Below are 23,270 nucleotides of genomic sequence, written 5' to 3' on the forward strand. Positions count from 1 at the left end.
CCCATTCCAGCAATCGTTGTGCAGGTCAAGCTCCTATTTATTTAAGTAGGAACTCAGCCAATGTGAGGACACCAAGAACAGACAGTTTACTACATGCATCTTAGACAACACGAAGGGTGATATGCTTATACTTTATTTTATATTTGTTACATAAGAATGGCCATACTGGGTCAGACCAAAGGTCCATCTAGCCCAGATTCCTGTCTTCCGACAGTGGCCAACCCCAGGTGCCCCAGAGGGAATGAACAGAACAGGTAAGCATCAAGTGATCCATCCCCTGTTGCCCATTCCCAGCTTCCAGCAAACAGAGGCTAGGGACACCATCCTTGCCCATTCTGGCTAATAGCTATTGATGGGCTTATCCTCCATGAACTTATCTTGTTCTTTTTTGAACCCTGTTATAATCTTGACCTTCACACCATCTTCTGGCAAGGAGTTCCACAGATTGACTGTGTGTTGTGTGAAAAAATACTTCCTTTTGTATGTTTTAAACCTGCTGCCTATTAATTTCATTTGGTGACCCCTAGTTCTTGTGTTAAGAGAAGGAGCAAGTAACACTTCCTTATTTACTTTCTCCACATCAGTCATGATTTTAGAGCCCTCTACCATATCCCCCCTTAGTTGTCTCTTTTCCAAGCTGAAAAGTCCCAGTCCTATTAATCTCTCCTGATATGGCAGCTGTTCCATACCCCTAATCATTTTTGTTGCCCTTTTCTGAACCTTTTCCAATTCCAAGGCATTTTTTTGAGATGGGGTGACCACATCCGAATGCAGTATTCAAGAAGTGGGCGTACCATGGATTTATAGAGAGGCAATATGATATTTTCTGTCTTATTATCTATCCCTTTCTTAATGATGCCCAACATTCTGTTAGCTTTTTTGACTGCCACTGCACACTGAGTGGATGTTTTCAGAGAACTATTCACAATGACTCCAAGATCTCTTTCTTCAGTGATAATAGCTAATTTAGACCCCATCAGTTGGGACTATGTTTTCCAATGTGCATTACTTTGCATTTATCAACACTGAATTTCATCTGACATTTTGTTGCTCAGTCACCCAGTTTTGTGAGATCCCTTTGTAGCTCTTCACAATCTGCTTGGGACTTAACTATCTAGTAGATTATACAAAACTACTCAAATTTGTCACCTCACTGTTTACCTTTTTCCGTATCATTTATGAATATGTTGAATAGGACTGGTCCCAGTACAGACCCCTCGGGAACACCACTATTTACCTCTCTCTGTTCTGAAAACAGACCATTTTTTCCTACCCTTTGTTTCCTATCTTTTAACCAGTTAACAATCCATGAGAGGACCTTCCCTCTTATCCCATGACAGCTTGTTGTATTAAAAGCATCGATAGGAATTAAAATGTTTTAGGGAAAAGCCAAGCATCATCTTCTGGCAAATAGTGAGATGAAAAAAGTTAAGACACTAATTCCAGGCCTATAGATGAGCAATTCTCATTGCATTAGCTGTGTTCTTTCTAACGAGAAATAATGTATCATGTAACACATCACAAATCTAACAGGTAACAAACATGTAATTTTTGTTAAACTAAAAGAAGTTGCTATGAATGTTAAATTTGCTTTTCCTGCTCAAAAGTACGATTTGGGTGCACGCAAGAGTTTAGCATGAGGGTTTCCCTACAAAAAATAAGCAGCGCTGGAGAGCATCATATTCCACTGATAGGGAAACAGAGGTGTACTTTCAAAAACAATACCTTTCTATTAAATCACAGAAATCTGAATTAGGAGCCACACCATGCTGAGAATCATTCCACCATCAATAAGGGGCAATGTATTCAGTTTTAAAAACATATCTAGAGTGATTTAAACTAATATCAGAAAAGTGATACAAATAACCCCTCTAATGCGAAGCGATGTTGTACAGGTATTTTATAAATGCAGTAAATATAATTCAGTATAAAAATGTTACAATAGAACCATACTCATTTGCTCTCATAACTGGATGACGCACTGAGGATTACTGAATTAGGGACAAATCCTGGCCCTTCTTTCCTTCGTGGCAAAGAAACCACTGAGGTCACTAGATTAACAAGACTCTGAAGTCCAATTGAAATCTTAAGGACTCACTGTACCACTTCAGAGTCACCCACAGAAGATAGTTATTTTGTGGGTTCCCAAGAAGCAGATTCCCCCTAAGCTCTGAATCAGTTAGGAGACTGAATGGGCTACATGGCCTCCCATACACCTCCTGACAGACAGACTGCAAAACAGCAAGGTCCATCACAATGCAAATCGAAGATCTATCAGGATGGTCTTGTGGTCTTCTCATGTGACCTTAGGGAAGCCACTTACTCTCTGTGCCTCAGTTTCCCATTTATAAAATGGAAATATACTTCTTCATCTCATAGGGATGTTGTGAGAGTAAATCCAGTAATAGTTGTAAAATAATCAGTTGTTATGATGAGGATCACTATAGAACAAACCCAATACATAATTTGGGCAAAAGAAGCTCTCCCGAGGCCTCACAATGCGCCATGGCAATCGTGGGAGAATAGTGTGATATCACCTGCAAACCTCCTAGCCCCAATGAAAATACTATTTTAAAAAACATTAATGGGAACTCCTCCTGGTCCCTGCTCCCTGTGTGATAGCTTTTTGGTGGTTTCCCCAGCTCCACAGCTGTTGTTCCAGAATCTAGAGGTGGGAGAAACTTAAGGTCATCTTGTCCATCTGCCAGTCACTGCAGACAAGACAATTTGTCAAAACAATTGACGAGTCCAGACACAATTTACTTGCTTATCCTTTACTATGATAAAGTTAATTAAATAAATTATGTTTTTAACCAACCAGTCCAAACATATTTAACTCTACCTGAGCGTCCAGCTTGAATTTTGCAAAGCTGCCCAATCTACTTTATATTTACTAGCGTTTTGTCCGGTCTATTCAAAAAAAGCTGTCAAACACTGGAACTTCCATTACTTTCCTTGGGTCATCATTCCACAAGCCAAAGAATCAGTTTTTCCTCATATTCAGACTTCATATTCCCTTTCTTAATTTTATTTTGTTACTCCTCATTTTATTCTGCTAAACAATTCCTCCCCCTGCTCAGTGTTCATACCTAGAGCTGGTTGAAAAACTTTTGATAAAACAGGTTTTCAACAGAATTTGTCATGTTGTTGAAGCTGAAATGTTTGAGGATAACGTTCAATTTCAATTCTGCCAGAAACCAGCTAGGATCCCAATGTTTTCCTTCCAGCTTGCCTGCCCAGCTCCTTTGCAGCCTGACTAGCAGACTGATGGGGAGCCGAGAACAGGACTCCCAGGGCTCTCACTTGTGACTCCTCATCAGCTTGGATTCCCAGGAGAGCTGGGCGAAGAACGAGAATTCTCTTCTGTGGAGAATTTTGGGCTTTTGTTCCAAATTGGAACTAAACCAAATTTTAAAAATCACTAAATCCTCCAGGAAACAGAATTACAGTTGTCTGCCTAGTTCAATTCACACTCCTTACTTACACAACCCTTGGGCCAGGATTTAGTCCCTTGTAAGCAATCATAAAATGTATTTTGTTTTTGCAATTTGACAGTTTTTGGTGTTAATTATTTATGACAATACTTAATGTGCTAGTAAGCATACTGTAGTATATCTTGTACATATAAAAATGTATTTTTTGAGAAATAAGGCGAGAGCTCCTTTTTGGGAACAAACTGGTACGCAAATTGTGCATGAGGATCAGAGAAGTTCTGCCGCATGTGGGTCAGGATGCTGTATTTTAACACTGTTAGGCAGCGAGTTCTTTTATGAGAGCTTAAATAAACCTGCCTTCCACTAATCATCTTTCACATCTGGTATTAATATAAGGAGATTAAAGTAAGACAAACCCTTTTTACTGCCAGTGATGAAATTATGAATTAATGCGTCTTACTATTATACAGAAGATTGCCAACCCAGAAGGGGAAAAAATGACAAGATGCAGATACTGAGAGTTTGAGCTATGAGGATAATTTATCTACAGAGCTGCCCTCAGCATATATAAGAAATAAACCCACTCTGTAGTAGAGCAGGGGTTCTCAACCAGAGGCCTGGGGCCCCCTGAGCAGGTTTCAGGGGGTCTGCCAAGCATAGCTGGCATTAGACTTGCTAGGGCTCAGGACAGAAAGCTGAAGCTCTGCTGTGCAGGACTGCATCCCGGGGCTGAAGCTGAAGCCTAAGCAACTTAGCTTTGTGGTGCCCCCTGTGGTGTGGGGCCCTGGGAAACTGCCCTGCTTGCTACCCCTTAATGCCGGCCCTGGCTTTTATATGCAGAAAAACAGTTGTGGCACAGCTCGGGTGTCGAGTTTTTATAGCGGGGGGGGGGGGGGGGGGGGGAGAAAGAAAAAGGTTGAGAACCACTGTAGCAGAGGACATAGGTGCTCAAACGAACACCTCTAAAATATTAGTACAGAAAAAAAAGGGAAGCAACAGCAGTTCTGTTTAACATATGGGATCAGTTATCTGGAACCTAAGCAGATTAGTTTGAAACTTTTTACCTACTTGGTTACAGCATCAAGACAACAAACACTGTGTATGGATAAGACGTGAATTAATAAAGCTGAACTTTGACTTGCATTGAATTTACTTGACAAATGTTTGGCTATGGCTATTTACTGCCGTATGCAAGTTTTACTTTGTAAAATATCGAACAATGCTGTATGGAATATGTAATTTTATATAGTCACGGCTGAATTCAAATTAAGAAAACTGGCTGTATCATTTTATACCCCATATTAAGATGTAAATTCAGTGCTGGCCGTAGATACACCACCAGTAAACATAGCCACAGTTAGGTATTCTTAGCTTTGCTTAAAGATTTACAAAAGTAACACAAAAATGTTAATCATTGCTTTGCTACTACTTCCAGTCCCCTACTTTACACCACACTCAAACTTCTCAAACAGAACCCAGTGAACAAATTGGAAAAATTCAAGGACTTTGCATACCTGTTATCATCTCCCCTCCATGATGCCCTGACTTGAGGAATCCAAAGACTGTTTTGGATAGATAGGCACAGTCTACACAGGCCTGCACAGCCTGCTGAAGTACCACATTTACAGGACCTGGCCCAAAGTGGTCTGGAAGCTGCTGAACTTTCTTCTTATCCAGGTGAGGTCCAGAGTTCCCATGCTTGTTAACATAGACGCAAACTGAAAAATTACAAGCTATATTTATGGAATCTGCCCACTTCAGGCACAATCACACTCAATCAAAAGTATCTCAGCGGCTCTCACTGAAAGTCATATTGAATTTGACTGATGCACACAAAATGCAAAACCACCATACACCTTCTGTGCATACACTTATTTCTTTAATAACATGGTTTACCAATAATCAGCAACTTAGCATGCAATGCATAAGTCATGAAATCCTGGCAGATTAAAGTAAAAACAGGATTTTGACCAGGTACCAAAATTATTAGCTACCCAGGCTTCCCCTGTCCCCTTTAGCAGACCACATTGCACTCAAGTGCCTCCGCTCTGCAGCCCAGTATATTTTAAAGCACCTTTAGGGCAATCTCTCTGCACTGGATGCTCAAAATGGCATCATCATTGCATTGTCTCCACATTGACACAAAATGCAGCTCGGTTCTCTAGTATTTTTACTTTTAAAATTGTACCTACTGCACAACAAAATGATGGTGCCAAACTCCATGACAAATATCTCCAACCCAGCAGCCATTCACAGCAGTATTCATTTCCTTCTTTCTCAACCTGATAAATCAGCCTCCAAAACCCTCCTACATTACACTATCATGATGAGTTTATCCCAGCCTACACCCATCTGTGCTTGTCACTGAACTCCACCTGCATATGGGTTCTGTTACACTACACCTAACCTGGTGGATGCTCTGAGCTATAAGAATACAGGGGTCAAAGTGAAGACCTTAACAAAATGCATTACTTTAAAATGCCCTGTGTCATTTCTAGAGATAAAATCTTCCAAAACAATAGTCAAGTTCATTTTAGGAAGACATTTTCTATGGAAACAAAAAAAACCCCCAACAACTGTCTGTTCAAGAAAAGACAGGCACCTGAAGTAACTCAGACGTATCACAGGGATCATGCTCTGTGGTTAAGCAACAAGACAAAATAAGGGGTGAAAGCCTGACCCCACTGAAGTGAATAGAAATTTTTCCATTAACTGCAGTGGGACCAGGATTTATTGTGGTCTAATAAGGATATGCCTTGGTGGTAAGGCAATAGACTGAAGCATTAAATAAGATAAAAGAAATCTGTTCTTTTAAAATGAATTACAGTATTATTTGTGCTCAAATGAAACTTAGATTTTTCAAACAACTGATACTTGTAAAAAGACTGTAATGCTCCTGAACTCTGCATTCATGTCTATTTTCTGTTTGACAGCAGAAGCTGCGGGAGGCAGAGACGTGGATGTGGAGAGAACAGGAAAACTCTCTAAAATATGTTACTAAACTCTTATTTGGGCTCAATAAGGTTTGTAAACCTGACAGGTTTCCTTTAGTATGAAATGATTGCCTATTCTGCCCCAATGTTGTCTAGCACTGAAAGAGGGGTAGCTGCAAGGACGTGGAGGAGACAAAGCAGAGGAACGGTTTCTTTGTAAAAGCAGTTTAAAAATGGCAAAACATTAAAAACATAGCAAACTTTTCCCACCATTTTTTGGGGGGGGGCACTTTAGCAAGTCCCAGGATTTGGCGAAGACTGAACAGCTGACAATTTACAAATTGTCCCATAACTGTGTAATAAAGAGACTACTCAGAGGTAGTTCTAACTAGCTTACTCCTTTTCCACCACCCATTTTATAATATAGTTCACTGCCTTTGCATTTGAAATGAGTTCTTGTTTTAACCTGGCCCATTTCTCCTGGATTTTGTTTTTTCAGTGACAGACTACGCATCTGTATCTCTATTTCCATACTCTCTGGAGTGTAACAGTAGTGTCTGATGGCCTTTTGGTAACAGTCATTTCCAACACTGACTGTTACTTCCATCCCAATCAGTCATTTGCTACTGGTTGGGATGGAAGATAGATAAGACAAAGCATGTCCTTTCCTCTTTATCAAGCATTGTACTCTAGGCTATGGGCGACTACTGAAAGTGCAATGGATTTTCCTATTTACACACCAAAAAGCATGCTAACCAGACATCAAATTCCTGAAGTTCTGGTGTTTCTTGTCATTGCACATACACCAAATACCAGTCTTACCTAAGCACATTTGGAGAACTGCAATATAAAAATATATTTTCATATGAAGATGTAGCAAAACAATTTATTTTCAGCAGGTGTTTTAGAATAATAGTAGCATAAAACAATATAATTATTTTTATTTAGCAGGGGAAGTAATTTCATACATTCAGAGTGCCCTTTTATACCTGTGGATATAACTGCTGCTGTTGCACCAGCAATGCCAATTCCATCTTTATGTATCTGTGTACTGCCATTGTCCCCCTCAGGAGAAGTAAGTGGAGAAGAAGGTGCAGGAGGAGATTTCACTGGCAGGATTTTTTTCTGTTAAAAAAACCCAAAACACAAAATCAGCAAGTGACCCTTTCTTAAACAATTCTCATTCATAAATGAACTATGCACTATCAATCACCATTCACTACTGAGGTAAGGAACACACACCTTCAGAGTTCCACCTACTACAGTGAAACTGAACTCCCCAACAGGAAGACGTTCTAGAAACATTAACCCATTCAGGGTATTTAACTAAAACAAGACAGCCAGACCTTTGCACTATGGCTTTGTGACATGGCTGAAAGAAGTCATCTCTGGGTATGTCTGCACTGGTGTAATTTCCAGCTTCGATAGATGTACCTGTGCTAGTTTTCATTGAACTAGCATTCTAAAAATAAAAGCATAACTATGGCGGCATAAGTAGCAGAATGGGCTAGCTGCCCCAAGTATGATCTCGGGTAAAACCTTAAGGAACTACATGGGGTGGGTAGCTCCTCCTATTGCTACGGCTACACTTCTATTTTTTCATGCCCTAACTCAATCAGAGCTAGATCAGGTACGTCTACTTGAGTTGGAAATTACACCTCCAGCTCCAGTGTACCCTCTGCCTAAGAAGGGAGAGAAGAGAGGGACAAACTGAGAACAGGCAATAAAGGTAACAAGAAATAGGGAGCTCATATAACTGTCTAATTCTTATCAACCACATACTTGGCATGTTAGTTTACTCTCCCTCACTTCATGCTCTGAGCTGATCGAGTCTCTGATTAGGCTGGTTGGGCTGGCAGGCAGCTCCCATAGGCGGCCTCCTCATGGCTAAGGTACTACAGGAAAACACAAAACAATACTGTATAGGGCCCTAATATTGTGAAAGGAAATGCCAGACAAGCCACCAAAACTGCAAGAAATAACACATGCATAATGAGAAGTCACTCGTGAAAAAGAAATCGTTTAGGTTAGATCAGTAGCTTGCCAGTTGATGGCACTGCATTTGTAACATTACTCTTCTTTTCACTCCAAACAAATTATTTTTTAAAGGTATAGCCTCAGCTAAGTTTTGTTTCAATGCCATAACTACCTCATCCTTCCAGCTGTGGTAGTGCCCTGTTACACTGGAGCAGGTCATCTGAAGTAGCATAACAGTGAATTTGGTGTGGAAATGTTACTAATGATCGTGTTTCACTTTCATGCTAAATGGAAAAAAACCCACCACGCTAAATGTATCTTGCCTTCTGCTTTCAGCTCCACTTAACTTTTCTTTGCATCTGCAGTTGGTTTTGATAAACATTCATATGTGCGGATTTAAGAGCCAGGCCATGTAAGAATTTAGGAGAAGAGGGGGTGTGGTGATGAGGGGAGATTTACTGCTCCTATGAAGATAGCTGAAGGCTTTGAGCCTGTGAAGGTCAGAGAAGGCCTCCAGAGGTGTTAAGTGGAGGATGAAAGAGAACAAGCTCACTGTCAGCTGCTATTATACTTGTTCTGCAGATGCAGATTGTGCTTCTCTAAGCACTGCCCTGCAGCTGCAAGTTGGTGCACAGAGAGATGAGCTCATGCAATATTGCTAGTGCAAAATGTTAACAGACACAGGTGTCATGCTCCCCCGAACATGTGAGATCGTCTTAAAAATAATAGATTTGGGGAACTTTATTTGCTTTCTCATTTGAGTCTTTAAGATACATTCAGGTCACATTTTAAAGCTTTTCTCTGCAACCAGGAACACTAGAAATTTGCTGAGATTCTCCATGATCACTTGTCTACGTTAAGTAAAAACACCAAATAGCAAAGCTTATGATAAAATCACGAGGGCTGCTACCACTGCATATGCTCTACACAACACAGGTTGGCCAGTCTCCACCCCTTCATGCTACAAATTATAGGCGCCTCCTGCACTGGAAAATGGAATACGAGAGGGGTTCTCAGTACACACAGGCACAGAGCAGCCACAATCTGGCCCTTTTATCACACCAGGGAAGCATTTCATATTCTAATGTTCTAATAAACTTTGTAAGCATACATGAAAATACAGGGGATTTTAAAGCAGTTCTACCCACTTTCCCCATTTTTCTTCATCAGAACAGGTGACATTTTTAAAAATGGCTATTCCCATGCACTCATAATCCCACATACACTTATTATTGCTAGTACTTAAACTAATGTAAGCAGAGTCACGATGAGCTCCACCCTGACATCTGGTGGTGAGTTGGGGCAAGTTGTGGAAAAGAACTTCAGGGGCTGATCTCATTTGCATAGGCACACCCACCCCGCCTAGCATGAGCCCATAGCTGCCCAAGTGGTCACTTTGGCTGCTGTGGGATCCCCAGTTTCTCTGTTATTGGGGCAGGAAGAATAAATTGTTATTATCCTGATTATGTGAATCAAGGACAGTGGAACAGTACTTGGCCTTTTGTTATGATGGAGGGACTAGCCATCAACTAAGTAGCACTCGCTAAGCAAGGGACAGGAGTTCCAAAACTCAGTGAATGGAGAGAGACTGAGGACAGGTATTAATACTTGGTGGTATGGGCCCCCTGGTGAGGGCCTTACATGCTAATTACACTTCCTCCTTTCTCCACTGTGGAATATCAGAGCTAATTTTGATTCCATTAGGAGTCTAGTTACAGACTGCTGAACTGAATTCACTTTTGGCCAATAGTGCACAAGTACTGAGGCTCCCATATACAAGCTGAAATCACTGAGTGTTAAGTAGTGGGGGAGCCTGAAGATATAGTGCAGAGCAGTTCACGGGACGGCTGGCAGAGCAGAGCAGCTCTTGAAGCAGAGCGGTTCGTGCGATGGCTGGAACAGCTCATGGGGGCGGCTGGCAGAGCGGAGCAATTCATGGGACGGCTGGTGGAGCAGAGCGGAGCCCCATGGAGAGGCTGGGACAATCGACTTTGGACCACATGAGGTGCCCCTTAAACCCCCCCCCCCATCTCCACCCAGGTTGGGAGGTAAAACTCTGCAGATAAACTTTTGAACTCTGGTGCTGCACTGACCAGGGACAGAAACTTTTGGGTTGTTGGACTTTTGGGACTTTGGGTGACATTGGGTTGCCGGACTCAAGAACCAAAGGGAAAGGTCACGTCCCAATTTGCTTGGGGTGGGTTTTTTTTGCTCATGGGTTGTGTTATGAATCCTGTTGGTGGTGTTTCACCAACATAATGCCACGTTGTTTCTCTTGGTTATTAAAAGGTTTTTGCTACACTCAGACTCTGTGCTTGAGAGAGGGGGAGTATTGCCTCTTGGGAGGCGCCCAGCAGGGGTGGTATATATTCGTCCCAGGTCACTGGGTGGGGGCTCAAGCTGGTTTTGCATTGTGTTATTGGAATGAAACCCCTAGATACTGAACCCGACCCTTGTTGCTGCCTACTCTGAAGGGCAGAAGGGTTACACTAACATTATGACCTAAGTCAGATGTACCTCAAACAGAAGTTTGCCTGCCATTTGCAGACAGCAGAGAGCTGGCTGGTGATGTGGTGGGGGTTCTCTTCATTGCTAGCTCCTGACCTGCATTAAAAGCTAAAAATTCACCAAGGCTGGAGTTTTGAAAAGGAGGCTACAACAGCTAGGAAACCAGCTCTCATTGAACTTCAATAGAATTTGGGAACATAATGCCCTCAGGTGCGTTTGGAAAACCCAGACTAAACGTTCTTCTGTATCACTTTTACATGTAAACAGTTGCCATAAGGAAGCTGAGATCACAAATGGGAAGGGAGATGATCTGTGCAACTGTGAATGGGAAAGGATGAGAAAAGGTGCACATGACAATCTTTCCCTTAAGCTGTGAACCAACACAGATTGATTTTTGCCAAAAATTGCATTAAAAAGCTACTCAGCTATTAAAAAACGTTCTCACATAAGACTTTTATGATAGCTACAGTCATCATGTGATTTTGGAAACAATTTTATATTGACACAGTGACTTTTCACTTAAGTATCTTAAAACAACCAAAATACAGGACTTTCAGTTTATGTATTCACTCTGAGCACTGCTGCAACATCTATAAAGAACTGCTTTAGCTTGCTATGAAATATATGGTACATGGCAAGGACTGAGATTTGGTAAAGGTCAACAGGCCAGAAAGGGCTGATTGGAGAGTCTATTTGGCATTGGGTGGTGACTGACGTTGCTGTAAGGATAATAAATATGGTGGCAGGAGTTACATTGTACTGATGATGGACACAGATCGTTTAGAACAGATGGAATAATATTCTACTGAACAGGGCAGTCAGTGGCAGCTTCCCAGTACACCTAAATATTCAGTAACAAAGGACTCAAATCATCCTGGACATAGAGAATAAACATGTACTGTAGTTAGCTAGGGCAAAACTTCCAACTTCCTAGGCATGACAATCCAAAAAGTCTCTCTATACAACTCTACAAGAGGTGACTTCACTCTACTTTGGGGCCATTGCTATTCCATAGCACAGAAAGCCATAGATAACAGAGAGGAAAATTCAACATGTGAAGAGATGGAGACATGAAAAGGAAATAATATGAACATTCATGTGGGAGACATGGAGGGACAAACATCTTCAACAACTAACATAACAGTGCATATACTGACTGGCTACTCCCCACATCCTCATTAAGGACCAAGGTACAGCCCGTATATTTGAAATACTGAAATATGTGGTCTGTTTGTTTTGACAGTAGTCTGGTTACTTGCGTTGCTAAATTAAAGCATACATTTAAAAAATAATACATTAAAAACAGATATAAAGGGAACAAATGTTTTCCTTTCATATTAGAACTGAAATTAATAAAAAACACTACGTATTGAAATTGGGAGAAGGATGGTAAGGAGTCAAAATACAGGTAAAGGGAATTTTGTATTGAACTTTATTGCACTGTTATTGGGAAGTATTTGGATGAAAGACATTACATGCAAAATAAGCTTATTTTCTATTGCAGAGATGGAAATGTTGAATATTACATAATGATAACAAACAGTGAAACATGTTGATAACAAACAGATATTGCAACAGAATGGACTGCTTCCCCACCTGACAATTATTTGGAAATTCAAAATGTACTGATCAAAGACTGACCTCCTTAACCATATATTTTCAAACTAGCACAAAAAACTTGTGAAAGGCTTAATCAGTCCGAACTGGCCTTAAACGTTTACTCTAGCGGCCTTTAAGCATAAGGCATTTTGCTATATTTAATGTCTGTTTAAGATGTGCAGTCTTCATGATATTCAGTCTGAATCTCACAAGCTCTCTGAGTGTGGCACTCCCAATGTAGTCAATGGGACTTTTTATTTTTTTCATCATTCTTTTATAATACCTGCCATGTTTCAAAAAGTGTGTGTGTGTGTATAATATTTCTTGAGTTAATTAAAATATTCTTCTGGGTAAAGTGTGTGGTAAAATGGAAGACATTAATAAAAACAACCAATCATCATCCTATATAAGCATAAACTCTATTCAAACAATGCTAAGACAGAATCTTTATTATTTTTAACCAACGAGTCATTTTACAGAAGTCAGCAGAGCTTTATATTTATACTGTTTGATGGAGAGGGTGAATTTTATATCACATATATAGTAACTTAAGCAACATGTTACTCAATGCAGCAGTAATAACTTTTTATGGAATTTCAGAAGAAATTCATTTTTACGTTTTCCAGTCTAAAATTATACACAAAGCCTTGGTTTCTAACACGCCCTAAAGGAAGGTAAACACTGGGCAAACTTAACATTTATTTCAGTAAGAAAATAATTAAATCTAATAACCTAAGGGATTGTCTAAACTTGGAAATTTACTGAAAAATCTATTCTGGAAGAGTAAATAATAAATAGTAATAATAATAAATAAAGCCAGTGGATTAATCTAAATCAGAAAAAGGGTCTCTATTCTAGAATAAGAGTGTCCACATGGTGGCTTACCTCAAAATAAGAATTCCAGAATACCTATTTTGGTAAATTTCAAGTGGAGACAAGCCATAAGTGCTTGAAGGAAAAACAGCATCAGACTGTACATGGAATTATAAACAGCATGTTCAAAATAACGAATCACTACAAAGTTCCACAATACAAATTAAAGTAGCAACTGTAACTAACCTTTCTTCCAGGTTTTAAACCTTTTTTCCTTGTTTTGAGATTTTCAGTAGAGGTGTTTTTTGTCAGAGGAATGGCTTTAGGAGATCTTCCCTTCCTAGGAATTGTAGATTGTCCAGGGGGGTTGCCCCGACTTGTTTTCCTGCCACATTGTGGTGGCACTGGAGCAGACTTCTGTGGAGACTGCATTGAACGCCGGGTTACTTTGGAAGGGGAAGACTGGGATTTTGCACCTCTTTTTATAATGGAAACTGAGGGGAAAAACAAAAAACAAAAACCTCACCTCAAAATTAATACCAGCTTCTGAAGGTATTTTGTGTCATTGTCCAGAGATTACTTTGTACTACAAAAGCAACTTTTCTAATGATTTAAAAAACTTGCTACATATTTAATTTAAATTTTAAAATCAGTGTAAAATGAAGCTATCTAAATGTAACAAGTGTTTGGTATCAAACTACTTCATTTAACTAAAGAAAGAACAAAATCCAGTCCCGTTCCCCCCTCCCCAAATATATATATTTAAGAGGGACTTTTCTACAAGAGACCGTTTTCAGATAAAAAACGGAGATAATTTGAATACACTCACCTTACAGATGTTTCTCATAGTTTCCATTACTACCACAACTATTACATTCATATAGTGCCTGTCATCAAGAAGGATCCCAAAGTGCTTAACAAATTTATAAAGAATATAAAAAATCTAAGCTGCACCTCTAAATGTAGCTGCCACAGGGGCAAAACAATGTCAACTATTCAACTGTGCACAGCAGAAAGTGAAGAATACCATCCAAGTAAAGAGGAACAACGTTTTGATAGTCAAAATCTTAATAACTGGGAATTTGTCCGGGAAATCAAGTTTAACACCCAGAAAAATGCCAAAGATTAATTAAAGAGACAAGGTGGATATGACCTGAAGAAGAGCTCTATGTAAGCTCCAAAGCTTGTCTCTCTCACCAACAGAAGTTGGTCCAATAAAAGATGTTCCCTCACCTACCTTGTCTCTCCAATATCCTGGGACCAACATGGCTACAACAACACTGCATGCAAAGATTAATTACACTGAGTGATCAGCAGTTCAGTTTTAAATTTCATTTGAAAGAAAGTCCTCGAGCAGCACAGTGCCCACTGAGACTTGGATTCAACATGACTCAAAGGGAAAAGAATGACCTATTAATTTTCTGTAATATCAAAGTTTTCCTACGTGGGATGTCCACCAAATACAAACCTCGCTAACCTTATGCAGCTCACATCTGACTAGATCACAGCCTGATGATAACAGGCTGGAAGCCATGACCAGATCTCTCTTCTATAAGAGCCTCCTAGTTAATAATGTATTTTCACCTATTTGATTGTGCTCTGAAGTCATTATGATGAATTTATGATAACTTCCTTGGCAACAAATTGATATTAAAACACAACAGAAGGAGTTTCTACATACACAGATATACCACTGATGGGAAAATGTGTTATGTCAGTCTCCAGTATCTCCTCTGCCCAACTCAAACAGCAATGACTGGTTCCAAGGGAAACTTATCTATTGTCATTTGATGAGAAGGCTGATCAACAGAGCTATATATGCTTTTGAGGAAGTGGTGAGGAAATAAAAGGCAGAGAGAATCGGACAACCCTTGCACCCCGAGAGGCAAAAGTTCAATTAAAACTAACAAACAAATAAAACAGAGGAAAATAAATAAATACAGAGCCTTCTCTTGACCCTCTTCCCCCACCCACATGTATGCGTGCACATGTACACACACAAAGGAAAAGAAATACGAGACAAAAAGGTTGAATTTGATAGATTCTCTGTCATGTGAAGTATTTAAATCAAGACTGGATGTCTTTCTAAAAAGAACTTCTGGCTTCACTAAAGCATATGAGGTTCCTTGATTCAGGAATCACGCAATGATATTCTATAGTCTGATCTCCTGCATAACACACGCCAGATGATCATAATGGTCCCTTCTGGCCTTAAAATCTATGAACCTGTACTTAACATGACAAAAATTGAGAAATTCCAAATTAATGTTAAAGCTGAACTGACATAACCAAAGCTAAAATGCCTGATCTGGAACACTACTGCAAGCTGAAAGGGATGGATTCTAAGACTTTATTCTAATTTCCAGAGTTTTGTGTACATCAGAAAATTGTTACTGCTGAGCTATTAGTGATTGAAGATATATTTTGAAAAAAAAACCCCACCACAAATAAAACTAGAAGTTACATTTTCAAGGGAATCTAGACAGACAATTACCATTAGTCAATACAACAATGCCTACCCATACATGTGACGTGCATCTCAGCAGTCCAGTGCTCTGTCTTAAGTGGTGCTTTTCATTTTATAAGTACTTCTCCCAATGAGTTAACTTTAACAAATAAATCATTTGAAGAGAAAGTGTCAAGGTAAAGTGAACTGAACCGAACATCCCAAAATGACACTTCAGATGCTTATAAAACAAAAGTTCTATTCAAACAAGTTAACAAGGTTTTAGAACACGTTAAACATGTTTTGTTTAATTCATTTATGAATCAAATGTCCTTGATGAGCTATTTTTTTTTAAAAAGTCCTTTTTACTAATATTTACATTACATTAAATACGTTACATTAAATATATTTTCTGCCTCTAGGTAACTGGAAAAAAGGAGCTTCTCAATTAGGAAAGTAATCACTTTCCTTTTATTTATGCATGATAGTACTTACAAGATTTCATGTACAGTAGCAATTTAAAATAAGTTTAACTGAATTTTAGCCAATACAAACAACATCACTCTTTTATGTTATGCTTTTGAATCTTCCAAGTGACAACTCTTACTAGACAACATATCTGGAAAGCAAAACAAGATTATAATAAAAATACAGCTATTCTATTTGGACCACACAATTCTGTGCTTAATAAATAAAGTCAAGAAATTGCAAAGAAATATGTGCTTCATAGATTCATTGTCTGGCTATACTGAAATCTAGCAAATGCTTTCATAGTCTCTGTTGCACAGTAAATGAAATGTTTAAATACACAGATAATTCCAACGACAAATGTTAATGCCAACAGGTTCTAGGAGTACAGGTACGCATTTCTACACGGTGGGTAAATTTCAACTGCTTTGTAAAAAGGATTGATATTATTTACTAAACAAAGGCTAACAATGCAAACAGTACTAATCTGGTCTTGCTGTACTGTTGAAATACAATATAAAATATATGTTCATTTTCATCATCTTCCTACCTTTATATTCCAGAGGGCCAAATACTAGCCGTGTTGATCATTAAGGGGGTTTAGGTCCCATTAGATAATTTTTCTTCTTACTAGGATTCAAACTGCCTTTTTGAATAAGCAAGTCTACAACAAAGCCCATGCTGCCTGGGCAGCAGCACTGAAATACTAGCAAATGGGAATGGAGCTATTTGCATTTGTTGGTTTAAGAGATGGGGGAGTGGAGGGAAGTGAGAGACTGCTAAAGTAATTCCCATATTGTCTGCAGGCTGTATTGACAGTGATCATCAGTCACCTGCTCATACTTCCTTCACCCCTGCCTTCCGAGGGAGACCAAAGGTTACACTGGGTCAAAGAATCTGGAAAGAAATGAAAAGACATGCAAAATCTAGCTGCCAACCCACTGCATCTGTGGACAAAGTTATCCCCGCTGGACCACATGTTCCAAAAACTAAGACGTTTTAATAGTCTCAAGAGGACTTGTTAAAATATATCAATGAAAAGAAGAGAGAAAAAACACCACGCTCTGCTTGCAATTACTGCAGCATTTAGCAGGGATATTTACAACAAAAAAAGCACATTTGCTTTTTTCCAGGACACTGCTTTGCATTATAATGGTCTTCTCATTTGCACGAACAAAACAAAGCATTTGTTTCATGCTGCTCTACCAAAAAAATAAAATATCAACTATTCGAGCTTCATGGTGTTTATGCATATAATTTAGTGAGCAGTGTTCTTTCCCATGTCTCTTATCCTAAGTAAAATCTGTATTCAAATCCTTTGAAAAGATGGTCTCATTTAATTAAAAATATTATAAACCGTAGAGTAAGCAAATAAAATGTTAACTGTTCATAAATATTCAGAGTTTTCATAGATTACAGAGCTCTCTAATTACACTACTATATTATAGGTATATAAGTTAATACACACACAAATTAAAGATCTTTCATGCTTTCAATTATTAGTAACATGACAACATTTTCAAAAGCTCCAAAATTGTCATTATCTGGAGAACACAATATCCGTAACTCTGTACCAAATATGTAGAAGAGCAAAAAACTTCAAATACCCCAGGACCCCAAATCCTGAAACACTTACCAAGGGTCCAGTTCTTGCACATGCAAAGCCAGTGAAGTCAACTGGTACTACTTGCTAGAGTAAGGTTTTCAAGGATCACGGCTTTTGTTCAGGGCCAAATTCTGCTTGCCTTACTCATACAAGTAGGACAACTGACTGAGTGGACTGAATCTTTGCAAAGGACTGCAGAATTAGAACCCAGAATGTTTTACTGGGTATTTCCTGTTAGCCTTATAAATCTGAATAAGTCCATCGGTAAATGTAATGCTACAGAAGAACTCAAACATAGGGGAAAAGGAAAAACTACAGTTCAGAAGCCTGAAGACTGGTGCAATTCCAATTAATAGAATTCTCCTTAAAAAATTCCATATAAATTCTTTCATTTTATGTTGTTCATCTTGAGCGAAGTCATAAAACTACAGAATTTGTAACATATTTGGAATACTAGGAAGTTCTGTTGCTTCAGACAGTTGCCGATAGGTGATTATAAAAAAAATGATTAGAAACTCCGAAGTGAAATTACATGAAAATAGACCCCAACCCCAGTGCTGTGACAGATCTGTGTGCAGAACTCCCTTGAATTTCTGGGCACAGAGCACTTGCTAAATTAGGCCCAAGATGTCAATTTGGGCAACAGAATGATTTTATTATGCAAAAAAGTTATACAAGTTTAACATTAAATCACACTGCAGTCTTGCCTCTGTTCTTTATTAATTATTATTATATTACTAATTACTAGTAGTATAATAGTGACTTCGGGCCCCTCAGAAGACTGCCTCCCCCCATGCCGAGCACCACTATATATATTAAAAAACAGTCCTCTTGCCTCTATAGAGCTTGAAACACTAAAGGGACAAGAGAAAGGCTGGGGAGAAGAAAGTGCTCTTTCTATTTCACCAGTGAGGAATGGCAGCAAAAAGATTAAGTAATTTAGATTCACTATTTGCCAAAATAAATCACCATCACCTTCAGGGAAGGGGAACCTGCCAATTTTCCTTGGGAGGAGGAAGTTCCCCCAATCCTGAAAAAGCCAACATTATGTAAAAGACTCCCAACTATTGTCCCGCCTCCAGCCTCCCATTTCTAGGTCAAACTAACAACAAAATGACAACCAAGCATCTACAAGAAAAATGTGTAGGGCTTGCTGCAAAAGCCTTGTCAGGGTTCCTTCCCGACTCTGAACTCTAGGGTACAGATGTGGGGACCTGCATGAAAGACCCCCTAAGCTTATTCTTACCAGCTGAGGTTAAAAACTTCCCCAAGGTACAAACTTTGCCTTGCCCTTGAACAGTATGCTGCCACCACCAAGCGTTTTAAACAAAGAACAGGGAAAGAGCCCACTTGGAGATGTCTTTCCCAAAAATATCCCCCCAAGCCCTACACCCCTTTTCCTGGGGAAGGCTTGATAAGAATCCTCACCAATTTGTACAGGTAAACACAGACCCAAACCCTTGAATCTTAAGAACAATGAAAAATCAATCAGGTTCTTAAAAGAAGAATTTTAATTAAAGAAAAGGTAAAAGAATCACCTCTGTAAAATCAGGATGGAAAATACTTTACAGGGTATTCAGAGTCAAATCAGAGAGGATCCCCCTCTGGGCAAAACCTTAAAGTTACTGAAAACAGGAATAAACCTCCCTCTTAACACAGGGAAAATTCACATAAAACAAAAGATAAACTAATCCGCCTTGCCTGGCTTACCTATACTGGTTGCAATATTGGAGACTTGGATTTAGATGGGTTGGAGAAGATGGATTTCTGTCTGGCCTCTCTCAGTCCCAAGAGAGCCAACACGTAAATAAACCTCACAAACAATAGCCTTTCCTCCTCCCCCTCTAGATTTGAAAGTATCTTGTTCCCTTATTGGTCTTTGGGTCAGGTGCCCGTTAGGTTAACTGAGCTTCTTAACCCTTTACAGGTAACAGGATGTTGCCTCTGGCCAGGAGGGATTTTATAGCACTGTATACAGATAGGTGGTTACACTTCCCTTTATATTTATGACAAGCCTCTATACTAAAGCATTTCCAGTACATCTAAAATGATTATTGAAGATTAAATGATATCTTATTTACATGTCCAAGCACAGCCTCTGTCACTGGGAAAGAAGAGCAGAAGAAAACTCCCTGTAATTCCTAAGGGATCTTACTGTCCATCTTTAAGTGTTCAGATACTATGGTGATGGTGCCACAGTGAACCCTTAGAGATTGCGAGCTGAGCACATGGGCCGCGGTAGTGCTTATTTCACACTGAGCCATCTCCAAGTAGAGTTGTGGCTCAATGATGAGGGCACTATTCCCAATATTTATTGTTTATTTATATTACAGTAGCACCTACAGACCTCCCCACCCCCACCCCAGCAAGGCCCAACGTGAGGGAGGCTGTACAAACCACACACTTATTCCAAGCCTGCCCACAAGGAGAATCACTGTGAAGTGAAGCTCTGCACCATGAAGCAATCTGTTGAGTCCCCACTTAGCGGCCTCTCTGCTTCACACCATTTCTATAGCTGTGTACCAGGCGGCAGGAGTTAGCTTTAAATGTATTGGAAAGGGAAAAAACTCCTTAGGTCTCAATGTTTGAAATAATCAGAATCTGGGGAGGGTGAGACGACATCCAAGAAACTAAAGGGCCTCGATCCTGCTTCTATTTTAGTCAATGGGAATTTTGCTATTGATTTCATTGGGAGAAAGATTGGGCCCCAAATAGGAAAATAAAATGCAACAAGCCTAAGAAGAACATAAAGTCACCCTGGAAACCGGTCAATTGTTTTGTCTGAAAAGTACCATACTTGAATTATGGCACTGTTATTCCTGGGGTGGGTTATAAATACTGAGATGCAACGGCCAGAAACCCACCAAGTCCCAGCCACTGTATGGCCAGTAACAAACATTCATGACACAAAAGGTACACAAGATGAATTAGAAGCAGAAGAAATGAGAAAATAGAATCCACTAAGTAATGGGAAGACAAATAACACTTGGAACACTGCTATAACATAATTTTAACAAGAGAACTCAAATGGCCTTATCCTAAAGCATCTTCTGGGCTTATTCATGCAAAGACATTCAACACAGTCTCTTCTTTGGGAAGAAGGGGGAAAACCCTTTCCTCCTTTTACAACAGATGCCTTACTCTGAGAGTTACCACATGTGACTTGTTTTGAGATGCCAAGAAATATTAAAAGGAAAAAAAAAAGCCTAACAGTGAGAGAGGATGGTGGCAAATAATATTTTTAGCCTTAAGCATTCTGGATTTTTCATATAAAACTAGGAGGACAGTATAAATCTGCCATTTTGTGCATGTCTGGTTTAACTATTGTGACCTGGACATAGAACAAAGCTGAGTTAGAGAAAAATGTAATCCATGCCAAAATAAAAATGTTACATCAACGTTTGTTAATGCTCCACTGAAAAGAAAAATAGATTATTGTGCTGTATATAATGCTTAATTTAAAGTTTTGTACTGTAAAAATTTCAGAATCCAGAGTAATTATATTAATTTTTAGTGAAATTGTTCATTAAACTATTTTTTCAGCTGTTCATTGTTTGTTTGTAGAAACATTAATTACCTTCTACACTTGGGTAAATACAAAATCGAGGTACAGGACAATTAGTTTTAAATAAAAAATAATTTGAATATCACCGTAAAGAAGTAAATTTCTGATAATTATCATCTTGGAAAAACAGAATAAAGAAATTGGATATTGAAAATATTGTTGGAAAGCAAAAGATATAGACAAGGTACTTCACATTATCTGTTTTTGCCTGCACTATTCCTATGCCCGTAAGCAGTTCCTGAAGGGGATCTTTAGTATCACAGGTTGATTAGTGTAATGAAAGACGACTGCTCTAACCAACAATAAAAGGGCTGCACTGGGAGATAAGTGATGAGGTGACACATGTATGGGGGGGAAAGGAGGCGGCTGAGGATAAAAGCTGCAGTTGTTCATCACATATCACTTTTATATTTAGATTACTGGACACAGTCTTCCTTATGGTCACTAAAATCTGTCTCTCCAGCACTTCAGCTAGAGATTTCCCTTTCTGACTCCCCCTATTGCCTGCATCTCATTTTTTCACACCTTGGCTCATTTAAATTCCTATTCTGATAGTCTAGGAAGATCTGCATGAGAAAGAAACTACATTTTTTTCCTGTCATTGTCTGCATGCAAGATTCTACTCAATCTTCGCAGATGAAGCTACTTAATTATATAGTTATCAATACCCAGACAGGCTCGTTTCCAACTGAATTTTCAAAATCCTCTAACTACACTTCATTTTGTTTAAGGAAGCATTTCAGTTGTTGCAGTATTGTGTGTTCTTTTGTGCAGGGAAAGGTGACTGCCTCATAATACCGATACAAGATGTATTATGTTGTCTAGACCAGGGATTGGCAACCTTTGGCACGCAGCCCTCCAGGGTAAGCCCCCTGGTGGGCCGGGCCGGTTTGTTTACCTGCTGCGTCTGCAGGTTCGGCTGATCGCAGCTCCCACTAGCCGCAGTTCGCTGCTCCAGGCCAAAGTGGGCTGTGGGAAGCAGCGGCCAGCACATCCCTCGGGCTGCGCCGCTTCCCGCAACCCCCATTGGAGGGCCGCGTGCCAAAGATGCCAATCCCTGGTCTAGACAATTGTAACGGATGTGTGATGAACTTGAGCACACAAATGTCCACCAGAAACCTCCCTCTTACTATGAAGTTCTACAGCAGCTTGAAGACTGTTCTGATGATCCCAGGTTAGTTTCCACCTAATTCAACCTTAAACCCCCCAGACTGCTAGCTACAATGAAAAACACTACACTAAGTATGGTAGGGATGTCTTACATCAGTTACAGTCAAACAAAGATTCTGAGGATTACACACTGAAAGTCATCAGTGTTAGAAAGTCATATCTAAAAATGTACAAAATTGTAAAGCAAAATACAAAAAACACATTGAATGATAGTGTCAATATTTTATAAAGTCTGCCAAACCTATGATGATGGAACTCAGGACTAGTTAATGTTAACAAGTCAACCAGACACTGTTGCAAAATTTCTTTTTCTCATATACCTCCCTCCACCCACTACTCTGAAAGAGTCAAACATGGGAAATACCAGCAATAAGACTAACACCCAAGGGTGTTATAAACTATAGTTTATCTAGCTAAACAATATTTTGTTTTAGATAATCAATAGTTAGCCCTTCCCTCTCCATTTTACCTTTTTTATTACTTCTTTCATAGGGCATGATCCAATGCCTATCAAAATCTATGGTAGTCTTGACTTTCATGATACTAGATAAGGCCCTTAAAATGTAAATTCTTTGGGCCAGAGATTCATGGACATCATGGACATCATCTATTACACTGTGAGTGCTACCATAAATTTATGATGGGATATCCCTCATTTTATACCTGAATTTACCGCCACGTTATATACATCACTTGCTATTTCTACCTCCTCCTATGATAAATTATTTACATCAGAAATGTTAAACTACTT

General features: G+C 39.3%; 1 protein-coding gene across 4 annotated transcripts in view; it reads right to left on the minus strand.

The window, feature by feature from the left end:
• Positions 1-23,270, minus strand: part of SCML2 (Scm polycomb group protein like 2) — a 131,050-nt gene that overhangs the window by 24,438 nt on the left and 83,342 nt on the right. For all 4 annotated transcript variants that reach the window (XM_073356349.1, XM_073356359.1, XM_073356406.2 and 1 more), the window contains 3 exons: positions 13,511-13,758; positions 7,357-7,492; positions 4,949-5,152 (listed from right to left, as the gene is read on the minus strand). In XM_073356349.1, the coding sequence (XP_073212450.1) occupies positions 4,949-5,152; positions 7,357-7,492; positions 13,511-13,758 (588 nt within the window). The remainder of the gene's footprint in view (positions 1-4,948; positions 5,153-7,356; positions 7,493-13,510; positions 13,759-23,270) is intronic.

The sequence above is a fragment of the Lepidochelys kempii genome, chromosome 1 (genome assembly GCF_965140285.1).
Source record: "Lepidochelys kempii isolate rLepKem1 chromosome 1, rLepKem1.hap1, whole genome shotgun sequence".
Classification (NCBI taxonomy): domain Eukaryota; kingdom Metazoa; phylum Chordata; order Testudines; family Cheloniidae; genus Lepidochelys; species Lepidochelys kempii.